At 47.4% G+C, this 15762-nt stretch overlaps 1 protein-coding gene across 1 annotated transcript in view; it reads left to right on the top strand.

The window, feature by feature from the left end:
* The window catches only part of cwc27 (CWC27 spliceosome associated cyclophilin), an 84924-nt gene extending 74506 nt beyond the window's left edge, over positions 1 to 10418 (top strand). Inside the window, exon 14 of the mRNA XM_063212422.1 lies at positions 8886 to 10418. Within this exon, the coding sequence (XP_063068492.1) occupies positions 8886 to 9048 (163 nt within the window). The 3' untranslated portion in view covers positions 9049 to 10418. The remainder of the gene's footprint in view (positions 1 to 8885) is intronic.
* Positions 10419 to 15762: the final 5344 nt, after the last annotated feature.

Here is a 15762-nt window from a genome sequence, read left to right as displayed (position 1 = left end):
TAGCCTGGACTGCACTAGTCTGGCTGCAACGGTGGGTGTGTTGGGTGGTGGACTGGCATATCGTGGAGTGTGGTGGGGTGAGGTGGTGTGTGGTGGGGTGGGGTGGTAGTAACTAAGGAAGGGTGGTGGCGGTGGCAGTTTAGGAAGGGCTGGAGCTGGCCTGGCGGGAAGGGTATGTGCTGGGGTGGGGCTGTGGGAACCAAAGGCTAGAACTGGATAAGCTAGATCGGTGAGATAATGGGTCGCTTCGGTCCTGGCGAATTTGCTTTGGTCAAATTCGTCGACCAAACCCTCCATAGAGAAATAATGACTTCCGTCGCCCAGGTAGCGAAGGTCGCTCTTGATGCACACAAAGCTGAAGAGGTCAAGGGTCAAGTAGCCTGCCAGGGCAGTCAGGATAATGGTGGGGGTGGTGGTGGTGTGCTGATTGGGGGAAGTAGGTCATCATGATCATGGGAGAGGAAGGTGGGGAAGGTAACTCCCTCTCCATCACATCCCATCCACCCATTGACCTCACTCCACTCCACCCCACTCCACTTCCCCTCATGATTTCAATACAGATTGCCCCCATTCAGCCGCCTTCTGACGCTGATCGGGACCTCCTCTTGCCAGCGAAACCACTTACACACACACACACACACAAGCGCTCAAGCAGTCACAGTCACACACACAAACTGAGGACACCCAGAGCACCTCAACACACACACACACACACACACACACACACACACACACACACACACACACACACACACACACACACACACATACTTACCTATACACACACACACACACACACACACACACACACACACACACGCACATGAACAAGAGCAAAGACACGTACACATGCACAAAAAAACATACACACACACACCGTCGCACACACCATTCCATTCCATTCCATTGTGTTGTCCTTGGCCCGTCCTCCCCACTCCACTCCACTCTCTCCAGCCCAAGAGGAGAGTCTCCGTCCAAGACGACTAAAAGGCTAATATTAGTCCGTAGACTAGAGTATTTTTAGTTGCTTTGGACGGCCGTGATGAGGGGTGTCTCGCAGGACTCATACTGTAGGGCTGTTTGGAGTGTTTGGAGTTGTACCTCCTCCACGCTGGACTCGTTCTCAGGGGCGGATTAATGCACAGCTGAAGGGCCGTACACGCACGTCGCTGCTAGTTACTCGCTCAGTGAATGAAGTCAATAGAATGTCAATGTGTTCCAGCGAGACGAGTAGGCAAGTAGGCGAGTACTGTAGAAGTGATGCGATGTGGGCGGATCCCGAGTTGAAAATATTTTAACTTTGAGCGAGGCGAGTGAGCGAGTAACCAATTGGAAAGCAGAGTTCGGTACTTCTCGCTTGTTCATTGGCAGTTAAAGCCGCCGGAACTTTCAGCGAACGTTCCATGAAAGAGTGGCGAGCAAATGAGAAGCTAGTAATGTGTGTGTATGCCGCTTTAGGTATTGCTGCAGCCTGCCAACCTGCCAGCGTGACCCCCAATTGGTGAAAGGGGGGACAATTTTGCTCAATTCTAGATGCAGTAATGAAAAAAATAGTCTTTTGTTAAGTCCTCTCGACAGTTGGCAAATGCATTATCCTACATTTCTAGTTCGGAATTGTGATACTGTTTGTCACAGAATTTGTCCTCTGCAGTGGGGCCTACTGAAGCCTGTAGCCTAGGGTCCCCAGGCCATCTTAACCCGGCCCTATTCATACTGTAGGGGTGAGTGGTTTGGAGTCGACCCTCCTCTACTCTACGCTTGTCCTTAGCAGTATTCCAAGACGGTGGTTAATCAGTGGTTCTTAACCTTTTTTCTTGAAGCACCCCCTAACCTGTTCCGAAGACAAACCGCGCACCCCCAACCCAAACATCTTCATGTGTATGCGCACTAAAAAAATTATTTCAGTGAATAATAACAATGATTCTTGCTTTACAGATTAAACAATACTTCAATGACTTTACAGTAGGTCCAAAACATGTTTTAATTTGGTCTTAATTTGGCCTAATTATAATGTTTGGAATCAGAATTTTGGTCACAACCTCAACACAAACAAAATTCTGCGCACCCCCTGAAATCTCTGACGCACCCCCAAGGGGTGCCCGCACCCCAGGTTAAGAACCACTCGGTTCAGTGATAAACATGTCTAAATTAACCTGCATGAAGGGGTAAATCTGCTAATAGAATAGCCCACAGAATGTCATTTAGTTAAGAAAGTTAGGACTCCAGGCTCTTCCAGGCTCTCGTATTAGATGATTTACCTCTACCTCGAGGTTAATTGAACCTGAATTACTACTTACCCAGGTTTCCTAGCAGTGATGTTCACACACAGATCATCAAACTGGAGCACATGGGATGTTCTGGCATGCAGACCGTCAGTCCTCAGGGGCGGCCGATATGGTTGCTTGATTGTCACTTTTGTTTATTTGTTTTCTGTAGGACTGGCCCCCAATTAAGAGGTCCATCTTCAACATAGACAGTGAAACGAAGGAGTATTCCAAGAAGGTGGTTAAGTGATAGACATGTCTAAATTAACCTGCATGAAGGGGTACATCTGCTCATAGATAGCCCACAGGTTGTCATTTATAAAATAGACTCCGGGGCCCTGCCGTGGCCAACCGGTAGGGCACTCGCCTACCATGCAGCTGACCCGAGTGCGATTCCCGGCCTGGGTCCTTTGACAACCCCTCCCAATCTCTCTCTCCCAATTCGCTTCCAGTCCACCTCTCACACTGTCCTATCAAATAAAGTCAAATGAGACCAAAAACAAATCTTAAACAAAATAACATAATAGATAGCCCACAGGTAGTCATTTCTGAAATGGACTCTGTGTTCTTGTTTTAGATGATATACCACCATCTCAAGGTTGATTTAAACCGGATTACTGCTTAGTCAGGTTGTCAGCCATTCCTCCTCCACGCAATGTCCTGAGTGCTTGGAGTCTTCCTCAGGGGAGAACTGTGTGTGTGTGTGTGTATGTGTATGTGTGTGTGTGTGTCGTGTGTGTGTGTGTGTGTGTGTGTGTGTGTGTGTGTGTGTGTGTGCGTGTGTGTGTGTGTGTGTGTGTGTGTGTGTGTGTGTGTGTGTGTGTGCGTGAGTGTGTGTGTGCGTGTGTGTGCGTGTGTGTGCGTGTGTGTGTGTGCGTGTGTCTGTGTGTGTCTGTGTGTATGTGAGTGTGTGTGAGTGTATGTGTGTCCTGTGTGTGTGCATGTGTGTGTGTGTGTGTGCGTGTGTGTGTGTGCGTGCGTGTGTGTGTGTGTGTGTGTGCGTGCGTGTGTGTGTGCGTGTGCGTGCGCGTGCGTGTGTGTGTGCGTGTGTGAGTGTCTACACTTGTCCTCGTACTGTACCTGGCCAGACGTTCCTCTGGGGAGTCGTGTGTGTGAGTGCGTGCGTGCGTGTCTGTGCGTGCGTGTCTGTGCACGTGTGTATGTGCGCGCGTGTGTCTCTGCGTGTGTGTGCACGCGCGCGTGTGTGCGCTCGTGTGCGCGTGTGTGTGTGCACAATTCTCCTCAGGGGAGACCGCTGGCTTGGCCCTGCAGGCGTGCGGGTGCCATAAAATACCTTGGTGTGAAATGTTAGCTGTGTGCGCTATGCTGCGCCGAGCCGAGCTAAGCGCTGTCTCTCCCTTTTCTCCTCCACACCATGTCCTGAGTGTTTGGAGTCGTTCTTCATGGGAGTCCGGTGTGTGTGTGCACGTGTTTGCGTGCGCGTTTGTGTGTGCGTGTTTGTGTGTGCGCTAAGCGCCTTCTCTCCCTTTTTGTACTCGGCATTTGCATTGCTGAATTGTTTCGATTATCAATCACTTAAGGGCCCCAGTGCATGTGATGGTGCATAAAACCCTTTGCAGGCTTCTTGGAAAAAAAAAGACAAAAAGAAGAAGAAAAAAAATAAGCAGAAAAAAAAATACTGTTAGCAAAAATGTAGCTAAAATATTTAGTTTCAACACCCCCGAAGCACAGCGCCCCTCGCCCACTCCCCACGTCTGTTTTGATTTTTGCCCAGGCCTTGGTTCAGCTGTAAACCGTTTTCACCGCCAATTGCGAAATAAAAACACGAATCCGAAATAAATTTTCCATCACTGGAATGTCCCCCTGGCCCATGGTGCGGAGAGAGGAGTGTATGGTAGGAGAGAAAGGAGGAGAGAAAAGGGGAGAGAGGAGGAGAGAGGAGAGGAGAGAGGAGCGATGGGGAGAGAGAGAGGATCCCTTAGGAAAATAGGGGAGAGAGAGGAGGAAGAGAGAGGGGAGTGTATGGCAGGAGAGAAAGGAGCCCTTAGGAGAAAAGGGGAGAGAAAGGAGGAGAGGAGAAAGGGGGAGAGAGAGAAGAGTGTATGGCAGGGGAGAAAAGGGGAGAGAGAGGAGGAGAGAGAGGAGTGAATGGAGCAATGGGGAGAGGAGAGAGGAGGAGCACTTAGTAGGAGAGAGGAGTGCTGGGGAGGAGAGAGGAGAGTGATTAGGAGGAGGAAAGATAGGAGTGATGGGGAGGAGAGAAGGGAACACTTAGGAGGAGAGTGGAGGCGGAGAGGAGCGATGGGGAGGAGCAGAAAGGAGGGAGAGTAGTGTGTGCACAGAGAGTGGAAGATGAGAGGAGAGGAGCAGAAAGGAGAGAGAGTAGTGTGATGAGGAGAGAGGAGCAATGAGGAGGAGATGAGAGGAGCAGAAAGGAGAGAGAGTAGTGTGATGAGGAGAGAGGAGCAATGAGGAGGAGATGAGAGGAGCAGAAAGGAGGGAGAGTAGTGTGATGAGGAGAGTGGAGCGATGAGGAGGAGATGAGAGGAGCAGAAAGGAGAGAGAGTAGTGTGATGAGGAGAGAGGAGCAATGAGGAGGAGATGAGAGGAGCAGAAAGGAGAGAGAGTAGTGTGATGAGGAGAGAGGAGCAATGAGGAGGAGATGAGAGGAGCAGAAAGGAGGGAGAGTAGTGTGTGCACAGAGAGTGGAAGATGAGGAGGAATGTGTTTGATGATGCTCACTCAGGCACCTATCTCCTCACACACACACACACACACACACACACACACACACACACACACACACACACACACACACACACACACACACACATACACACGTGCATGCACGCACACACATGCACAGAAGCTTCATCTATCAAATCTGGACATGTTTTATACCTTCGTGTTTCTATGTCCTGCAACATCTGTTGTTAGCATGTCATGTTGTATTGCATCTGACTTGTAATACTCTACCGTTACTGTCCGAACCTCATGCCACACTCCTCAATCTTGTGGAAGCCTCCCCAGAGGAGTTGAAGCTGTAATAGCTACAAGAGGTGGATTAACATCTTATTGAAGCCTATAGCGGCGTACACACACATTGCTAGCTTCTCGCTGGCTCGCCTACTCGCCACTCTTTCATGGAACGTTCGCTGAAAGTTCCCGCGGCTTTAGCTGCCAATGCACAGGCGAGAAGTACCGAGCTCTGCATTCCAATTGGTTCCTCGCTTACTCGCCTCGCTCGAAGTTAAAATATTTTCAAATATTTTCCGCCCACATCGCATCGCTTGTACAGTACGAGTAGGCGAGTAGGCGCCTGCGAGCCTGTCTCGCTGGAACACATTGACATTGTATTGAGTTCATTCGCTGAGCGGGTAACTAGCAGCGACGTGTGTGTACGGCCCTTAAGGGTTAGGAATGGGATGGTGTTGAGGGTGGACATTGTGTACTTACCAGGTCAGGGCTGGACTGGCCATAGGGCATACAGGGCATTTGCCCGGTGGACTGTTGATGATGTTGGCCTGGCCATCCCCTCAATGTAGTGGTATGAATCCTCATGCTGCTGCAGCTTTAAATATATATTTTGGCTGTTGTGGTGAAAATAGCTCGTCATAAATGAATTAAAATGTTGTCACAGGCTTTATTGCCTCTCTCAATACCTGGCGGACCAGTCTATGTTATTGTATTTTAATATTTGTTTTACCTGTCCAGGGACTGCAGATGGAAATTAGCTATATAGCTATAATCTGGCACAAGCCATCTTTTTACTTCTGTAATCAATGTATATTGTGCATGGTCCCTGTTGAACTAAACTAAATAAACTAAACTAAACTAAGCCAGTCTTGGCTGAAAATGTCCGGCTTGATTTTTCGGCTCAGTACAGCCCTGTGCCAGTACAGGTTAAGCTGTCAGACGAAGGCTGACTGAAGCTAACTAGGCACCCTGAACACTTTTGTTGTCGGTGAGGAAATATGCAGAGGTGTACTGTACAGGTTCCATAAGGACAAGGCATTCATTTATGTTGTGTATGAGAGAATACTGTGCGTGCATGCGTGCACACGGATGGGCAGGCGGGCGGGCGTGTTTGTACGTGTGTGTGCACTGGGCCCAGTCCCATGCCTCAGGGTGTTTGGCTGGGTCTGTCTGGATGGGATGGGGTCCGGATGGGTTGGCTGGTGGGTCGGGCCTGCTCGGCTAGGCTGGGCTGGTCTGTCTGTTGCTCGCGCAGGCGGCCTGTTTTCGATCTGACTGGAGTCCCGTCTAGCTGCATGTGAGCTGTCTATGAATGTGGAGAGGGAGAGGGAGAGTGGAGGAATGTGTTTTGGAGCGGGGTGGGGGTGGAGGTGGGGGTTGGCGAAGGTTTTGGAGGGGGGTGGGGGGTTACAATGTTTTGGAGGGGGATGGGGGTGTTTTGGAGGGGGTGGGGGGTTTCAATGTTTTGGAGGGGCGTGGGGGTGTTTTGGAGGGGGTGGGGGGTTTCAATATTTTGGAGGGGCGTGGGGGTGTGTTTTGGAGGGGGTGGGGGGTTTCAATGTTTTGGAGGGGCGTGGGGGTGTTTTGGAGGGGGTGGGGGGTTTCAATGTTTTGGAGGGGCGTGGGGGTGTTTTGGAGGGGGTGGGGGGTTTCAATGTTTTGGAGGGGCGTGGGGGTGTTTTGGAGGGGGTGGGGGGTTTCAATGTTTTGGAGGGGGTGGGGATGTTTTGGAGGGGGTGGGGGGTTTCAATATTTTGGAGGGCGGGTGGGGTGGGGGGGATATTGGAGGGGGTGGGGTGTGGGTCTTCTCAGAGCTGCCATGGGCTCTGTGAGGTGGGAGGGGATGGAGATGAAGACATTGGAGGGAGTGGAGTGGAAGGGGGTGGAGGGTGGAGGGGAGGTGAGTTGGAAGGGAGGAGGGTGTTGGAAAGGAGTGTGTGTGTGTGTGGGGGGGGGTGGGGTGTTGTAGTGCAGTCGGCTGGTGCTGAAATGAGAAGCAGGCCTCATGCCTCTGTTTACCCACGATGCCCTCATGTTGCACTGGGCTTTCATCATCTAGTTTTTAAAGGGGCTCTAGGTAGGATTAGATTTTCTTTTAAGTTTAATTAATCACTGTCCCCAGTCAGCCGATACTTATTTGAGTCAGTAGTAGGTGAACGATGACTCTCACGGGTCACAACCACTTCCACGGTCCGCTGTTAGAAAACCCCAAATCAAACTATTGACAGAGCGGTCCGAATGAGTGTCGTGGGAAACACTTCTCATACGAAAAATCGATTTTCGTTCCGTATTCCTATTTCTATCAACTACTGGCATCCCGTGCTAAAAAAACATTCTCACAGCGATTTTGGTTTAGCAGCATTTTTGCATGACTGCGTAGATTTTGAGACGGGCACTGTGCAAATGACGTCAACCTACATTGTGATCCTTTAATGTACTTACTTGCTTAATTACTTATTTACTTGAGCATCAGAAAGATGAAAGAGCCGTTTTCTACTGTTTAGTATCCCATCGTATAATTACTCTAATAGTTATAATGTACTCTAATTAGGGTTAACTCATTAATTATCTTTTTCGTCTTAGATCCATTGCATGCATAACATAACAGGTTTATTGTCTTCCACCTGCAACTGTGTATATTGGAGGGGAAATGTTGCGCTGGCAAGCAAGTGAAGAAAAAAATGAGATATATCAATTTTATAGAATGTTGGGAAATTGACATTTTTGTATTGGGCATTCCATTGAATTGCATTAAAAAAATGCATTTTATAGAGGTTTAAAAAGCATGTTCTCAGAACATTTGAAAGGCAAGAATTCACACATAGATGAAAGGACTACTTATCAGTAAATTCCAATATTAAAATGCAAAAAGTCAAAAATGGTGGATATAGCGTTTTGGAAAAGAACTCTTCAAGTAGTTATGAGAACGAGACTCTTTCAGTTCGTTTTAGAGGTACAGTATAAGGGCCGGTGCCCTGGACGTTTTGCAGCCCGTCCGTCCTCAACCATGTCTTAAAGGGGTATGCCACTATTTTGGGGCTTAACACAGTTAATCGTTGGCTGGGGTTTATAAAGGTGATAAAATGTCTAATTTTTCATGTAAACCGTTGTATTGTTTTAAGACAAGTTAAAAGAGGGAGCATATCGCTAAGCTAGTGAAAGTCAATGGATCCGTGTAGCATGTAGCAATGCTACATGGATGCATTGACTTTCACTAGCTTAGCGACATACTCCCTCTTTTAACTTGTCTTAGAGCAAGACAATGCTTCACATGAAAAATAAGACACTTTACCACCTTCATAAACCCCAGTCAATGATTTTAACTGTATAAAGCCCCACAATAGTGGCATACCCCTTTAATGTCTCTTCTGCAAAATAAAACTTTGATGAGGCAACATCATGGACATCATGAAAACAGATCCAGTTTGTCCTGTTGTTTATTTGTGTGGGTGTCACACTGTACTGTATGTTTTAAATGTAGATGTAGATTTGTAATTTGCACTGTGTGTGTGTGTGTGTGTCTGTATCTGTGTGTGTGTGTCTCTGTGTGTCTGTGTCTGTGTCTGTGTGTGTGTGTGTGTGTCTGTCTGTGTGTGTGTGTGTGTGTGTGTGTGTGTGTGTGTGTGTGTGTGTGTGTGTGTGTGTGTGTGTGTGTGTGTGTGTGTGTGTGTGTGTGTTTGGCAGGCTGTCCCACGTGCTCCAGTTCGATGAGCAGAGTCGTAAGGTGAAGGATGCCACCATGCAGGACGAGGACACGTTCGAGATCTACGACCCCCGCAACCCCGTCAACAAGAGGAGACGAGAGGAGAGCAAGAAACTACTGAAGGAGAAGAAAGCAAAGATATGAGGAGCGATGGAGAGGAGAGAGGAGAGCTGAGGAGCAATGGGGAGGAGAGGAGCGACGAGGAGGAGATGAGAGCTGAGGAAGAGAGAGGAGAGCAAGAAACTACAGGAGACGAAAGCAAAGATGAGGCCAGGGGATTGGGGGATAGAGGGACGGAGGTGAAAAGATATGAGGTTTGAAGTCAACTGATTATTACAGTGAGGGATGGATGGGTGGATCGCCATTTACATCACTCGAAAACCTTTGTGTTTTTAAACCTGACTGAGTCAAATATTCATTCTAGTCAGAAGTCTTTTCCCATCCCTATTATATTGCTTTCACACTGTTTCCTCTCTCTTTCTGCTCCTGAGGTTGTTCGCAGAAACATATTCTCTTTCTTTCTTTCCTTCTCCTCTTTTCTATTCTTGTCCCTTTTAAGCCTTTTGTTTTTCCTATTTCTTTTCATCCTGCTTTTCATTTTGTTTTCCCTCCCTCATCCCTCCTTCTCTTCTTATTTCTTCCTTGTAATACTCCTTCATCTTTCCCCGTCTTTGTTTTCTCCTCCTCTCTCTCTCTCTCTCTCTCTCTCTCTCTCTCTCTCTCTCTCTCTCTCTCTCTCTCTCTCTCTCTCTCTCTCTTTCTCTCTCTCTCTCTCTCTCTTATCCTATCTTGTTTCATCCCCTTTCCTCTCTCTCTCTCCTGTCCTATTTTTCATATTTCATCCCCCTTTCCTATCTCTCTTATCCTATCTTGTTTCATCCCCCTTTCCTCTCTCTCTCTCTCTCCCTATCTCTCTCCCTCTCTCTCTCTCTCTCCCTCTCTCTCTCTCTCTCTCTCTCTCGTCCTATCTTGTTTCATCCCCCTTTCCTCTGCTGTCTAGTCCTGTCCGCTGAGGCAGTTCGGACAGGGTTGTTTAGGGCCAAGTCTGTACAGTGCTTCAACGGTTCCCAACCTTATTCTGCTGGGACCCCCTTTTGGACCTAAGAAGATTTCTCGCGAAGCCAAGTCTGTTACTTTCAGTCTGGAGGAATGTTTAAAAACGTCTGCTCTGACAGCGTTTCACCTCTTCAGAACAACCTTTTTAATGATTGCTATACACAAATGATTTAAAGACTTTGAAGACATAGTTTTTAAACGTTGCGTAGATAAAACATGTAAAAGATGTAAGGAAAAGGTTTTTTTGTTTGTTTATTTGTTTATTTTCTTCAGGAATTGAGGACTCCTGGCTCTTCTATTAGATTATTTACTTCTTAACTTAACCTGGTTTACTCCTGAACCAGGCCCCTGATATGACGTATAGTTCATTTCTAAGAAAGGGGAAGAGATCATTGTGTTCCTGAGGTGTTACGTCAACTGTATTTACAGCTGTAATTAAATAAAAATGCTGACTCATCTCTCTTGATTTGAACCTGTTTTTGTCTGTGTGTGCGCGTGTGTGTGTGTACGCGTGTGCATGTGCGTGTGCGTGCATTTGTGTGCACAAGCGTCAGAGAGTACGTGTGTATGAGTCTCTTCTATAAATTCTGCTGTTATCTGTCCCACCTCCCAGAGCTGTTGTTGCATTTCGCAATTGAATTATACCTGCCAGGAATGGGGGAAACTAAAGTGACGCTACAAGTTGGAGAAGATCGCTTCTTCAGCATTACTAAAGCCTGCTACGTAGTGTTGATGTGGCTCTTCTTTGGAAGTAAACATCCTTACAGTGAAGTCAGCTTAGGCCCCGAAGAAATTGAATCAAATCTGGTTCATTCTTTGGGACTGAAAAGGTTCTTCTGGGAACTGACCCCCTATTATTCCTCTATGGGTCACAGCAGGTTAGCTGCATTTTCAGAGACTTGTTCATACGGCTGCCCTCTTACCCCCTTTTTTATTTTTTAACATGTATTTATATTATTTCAAAAGGTAAACATAACATAATACAGTATTGCATTTTAACGTTCCACTACTATGATATAACAATGTTATATAGTAATATAATGCTATAAGTCATGGGTGAGCGGTTAGGGCGTCAGACTTGCATCCCAGAGGTTGCCGGTTCGACTCCCGACCCGCCAGGTTGGTGGGGGGAGTAATCAACCAGTGCTCTCCCCCATCCTCCTCCATGACTGAGGTACCTTGAGCATGGTACCGTCCCACCGCACTGCTCCCCATGGGGCGCCACTGAGGGCTGCCCCCTTGCACGTGTGAGGCATAAAATGCAATTTCGTTGTGTGCAGTGTTCACTTGTGTGCTGTGTCACAATGACAATGGGAGTTGGAGTTTCCCAATGGGCTTTCACAAGCTTTCACTTAAGTTATAATACAGTATTACACATTCTCAAAGTTCTTATAACCCATATCCCACCCAGAACATTCCTGCCGGGGGAAAAAAAAACACCTTCTTACCCCCTTGCACGGGTGAGGCATGAATGCAATTTCGTTGTGTGCAGTGTTCAATTAATTAGTTAATCCTGTAAGTCCTCACACACCTTTGGCATTGGTCTGGACCAGTGTTTCTCAGCCTTTTTTTAGGCGAGGCACCCTTTCAATTCATTAAAAATTTCAAGGCACCCCAAACCAACAAGCCGTAACATGACATCGCATCCGATACCACACAAGCTTAGAAAAGCAACACATTTGGAGACGTCACACGACCTACGTTTGAAGTTGCAGCTAGCTGGGGCGACCTATATTTACTTTATTTTGCGTAAATGGCAGATGAAAGATTCCACTGACTAGCATTAACTTATCCATTTAGACAAATATGTATTATATTACATAATTTTAGTCATCAGCCACGTTTCCACGGCACCCCTGAAGGGGGCCCGCGACATCCCAGGGTGCCCCGGCACCCCTGTTAAGAAACACTGGTCTGGACAACATGTATGTTTTCCAGTTTCATGGCTAAAGGCTACAGTGTGTTGTAGCTTGGTCACACGCGTCTGAGAGCATATGAGGTTGGACTGGACTGGGACCCAAAAAAGACAAACTTGGGCATTTTTGTGCAGCCCTCTCTAGTCTGTGGGGCCAGCCTGTAACGAAGTAGAAAGAACCCAACAGCTTCAGCTCCGGAGGACCCTCAGCCCACCAGGAAATGCCCTTTATGCCAGATTACTAGTCCAGGTCTATGCCCTTTATGCCAGATTACCCGCCCAGGCCCACCAGGAAATGCCCTGTATGCCAGATTATACTAGCCTGGGAACTCCCATGCTGCCTTTAGTTCTACACAATCGTTTCGATCTGAAAGACTAATCTCACTTGTGATTAGGTCTGGTGTTAACCAGGCAAAGATTATACCAGTCCAGGTCTAGGAAATGCCCTTTATGCCAGATTACCAGCCCAGGTCTAGGAAATGCCCTGTATGCCAGATTACCAGTCCAGGCCCATCAGGAAATAGCCTGGGCGAATAGCCGACTGTTGACTCCGTCAATCAGTCTGGCAAAAGCCATGAGGAATCCGTCTCCGTGGACGATGGGAGATGGTCTGATCTTTAAATTAATTGAAGTTCCAAACTCAAATTAAAACCCATATTGTGCTTTATTAGTATGCCTGTTGCGTTATAGCGTCGCAAAAGCATACAAATAACAAAACGAAAGTGTGAATATACTGTAGTTACCTTAACCAATCAGTAATGGAGCTCGCGGGTGAGTTCTACGTCACCACTCTCAACTGTTTGCTGATTGGCGAAATACTGAGAGAACCGAGCACGAGGCTTCTGCCAGACGATGTGCGGAGCCAGAATCTTTGGGTGGAGTACAGAGGATGGCGTCGCGAGGCTAATCAGGAAATGCCCTGTATGCCAGATTACCAGTCCAGGCCCACTGGAAAATGTCCTGTATGCCAGATTACCAGTCCAGGCCCACTGGAAAATGTCCTGTATGCCAGATTACCAGTCCAGGCCCACTGGGAAATGCCCTGTATGCCAGATTACCAGTCCAGGCCCACCAGGAAAATGCCTTATATGCCAGATTACCAGTCCAGGCCCACCAGGAAAATGTCCTGTATGCCAGATTACCAGTCCAGGCCTGGCACAGAGGTAGGTAGGTTTACCAAAGTGACTCTGGACTTGGTCCATGTTTTGGAGCGGTGGGGGTCTGTTATGTTCATCTCACATGACTATGTTACAGCCATGTTGCACGCATCTGAGTGTATCTGAGGTATGGGTCCATGTTTCGTTACGGTGGGGGTCTGTTTGTTTCACATGGCAATGATATGTTGTTGCCATATTGCACGCATCTGATCTGAGAGCATCTGAGGTAGGCTGTGCTTTACTGTATAGTATGGCACAGTCACCAGAGTGACCTAACAATGACATGTGATTCAAGATTCAACATTCTTTTTATTCGTCCTGAGGGATATTGGTCTTGGACATACACATATCTGCAACATAACACACAACATATGACGCCACTCAAAAAAAAATCAAATAAAAATACATAACAAAAAGTGCCATCGTATAGATGCTTGAAGTGCATACCTCTTATACTGTAGTGGCGTTCTACCCAGCAGGCGTTGACGGGGCCTATCACAGCTTTTGTTAGGCCTGGAAACAAAATCAACTGAAAGGGCCCCCCTCTCAATACATATAATGTAATGGGAACCCACTTTTTGTGTGTGTGTGTGTGTGGGGGGTGTCTCCGTCTCTGGGCCCAGGATAAGTGACTGTTATGTTTGCTTCACATGGTGAGACGGAGAGAGCTGATGCACTCTTTATTAGTGGTGTAAATAACAATCGATAGCATCGATCCTACAACCGACGATCGAAACAAATCTTATCCCATTATGGGATCCCATTTATCCCATTAAGTATGGAGAATAATCGAATCGCTGGTCCCTGGCCAATGCCCTAGCTGTTTGTTGTGCAACATAATAGAAGTGGAAATGTAATTGGAAAAAAAAACTAATCGTATGGTATTGTGGTGTACTCTCAAGTATCGAAAATAATGTAATCGCTGCTTTAAGAAATCCATATCGAATCGAATCGCCATGGAAGCTGTGGTTTACATCCCTACTCCATGAAGGAGTTGTTTGGCCTGCGAAACACTAATTCTAAGCCCCCCTCAGCACATGGCATGGAGAATAAAGTGAATAAACACACGCGGCCTCTCTCTCTGATATCCCCGTGTTTTCCTATTGGCATAAATGAAAGCCGCATGCTGCCATTGAAGTCCCCCGGAGCAAATAAGCCGTATAATGTCCCAGTGTAGCGACAACAAACAATAACAAGACATCAGTGAAGTGGTGCCAGGCGACAACAATAACACATCAGTGAAGCAGTGTTGCCAGATTGGGCTGTTTCCGTCTCAATTGGGCTGGTTAGGATGACCGTCTGCGGGTAAAGATCGCATTTAGCAGAAAAACCCGCCCAATTTTTGCCATAGAAATCAATAGAATTTGTGCTTGTTGGTCTGGAAATCATCAGCCTCATCTGGCAACCCTGTCAGTGAAGTCGTGCCAGGCAGATGGTGCCCAGGACCTGCCATCTGGTGCCCATGCAGGAGTAGAGGGGAAGGTGGTGTTGCTTTAGCGTGGTGTTTTTGGGGCAACCGTGGCCTAGTGGTTAAGGAGATGGGCTTTACCGTAGATACGAGGGTTGCCGGTTGGAGTCCCACCCTTCCACTCCCAATCTCACTTACTGGTTGTGGTGCCCTTGAGCAAGGCACCTAACCCCACACTACTTCAGGGACTTAGGGTTGGGTTAGGAGCCTTGCTCAAGGGCACTTCAGAGTTGGGAGTGGAAGGGTAGGATTCGAACCTGTAGGATTTGAACCCTCTGCTTGAAAGCCCATCTCTTTAACCATTAGGCTACGACATTAGGCCTCATTGATTGCGTCTACATCTTCATGGGTTCCTACCCTGATCTTCCCTGCAGGCCTTGTTTTCACATGCAGTACCGTATTAAGTTTTCACATGCAGTACGGCGTTAAGTGCTCTCCTCTCAGCATGGATGCAGGACCGCCGTCTGTTACAGTCTATTTCAATTCATTGAGGGTCCATGAGGGTTGTTATCAGCTGAAAAAGGGTTGACGCAAGCATGGTTGTTATCGGCTGCAGTAATCACCACATGGACCATATGGATACACTCTGTTGTAGAGAGATAGGCTACCACTGGGCGGGAGGAGAAATCAGCAGGAGAGAACAGAGCAGACCAGCTGACCCAGGCCAGTCTCACCTTGGAGCCCTGATAATATCTAACGTATTTAATGGCTTTAATTTAACATGGTTTTAGCTTATGGTCGTGGCCTGCCAGCTGAAGAATAATTTAAACAGATTTAATGAATGTAAAATGGCTAATTGAATAGAAATATTTGTGAAGCTCCTTCATAGTAGTAGGCCTACTAGTAGCAGTAGTCGTAGTAATAGTAGCAGTAGTAGTAGCAGCAGAATTAGTAGTAGCAGTAGCAGTAGTAGTACTTAGCAGAAGTAGTAGTAGTAGTAGCAGTAGAATCACCTATACACTAACCGGGCGAATACACCGGCCGCGACATGAGCGAGGCAAGCGACGGAAATAATTGACTTTGTATTGAGTCGCGCGACAAAAGCGATTCTGGAGACTTGAGGCGATTCGCGCGACGAGAGCGACAATTTGATGCTGTGGAGAGAGTGAGCAGCACCAAGTTCCTTGGAGTGCACATCAGCAACGACCTCTCTTGGACCACCAACACTACATCACTGGCGAAGAAGGCCCATCAGCGTCTCTACTTCTTGCGCAAACTAAAGAAGGCAAGTGCTACACCCTCCATCATGACAACATTCTACA

Source organism: Engraulis encrasicolus, chromosome 12 (assembly GCF_034702125.1).
Source record: "Engraulis encrasicolus isolate BLACKSEA-1 chromosome 12, IST_EnEncr_1.0, whole genome shotgun sequence".
NCBI lineage: Eukaryota > Metazoa > Chordata > Actinopteri > Clupeiformes > Engraulidae > Engraulis > Engraulis encrasicolus.
This window is presented reverse-complemented; position numbering and strand designations above follow the sequence as displayed.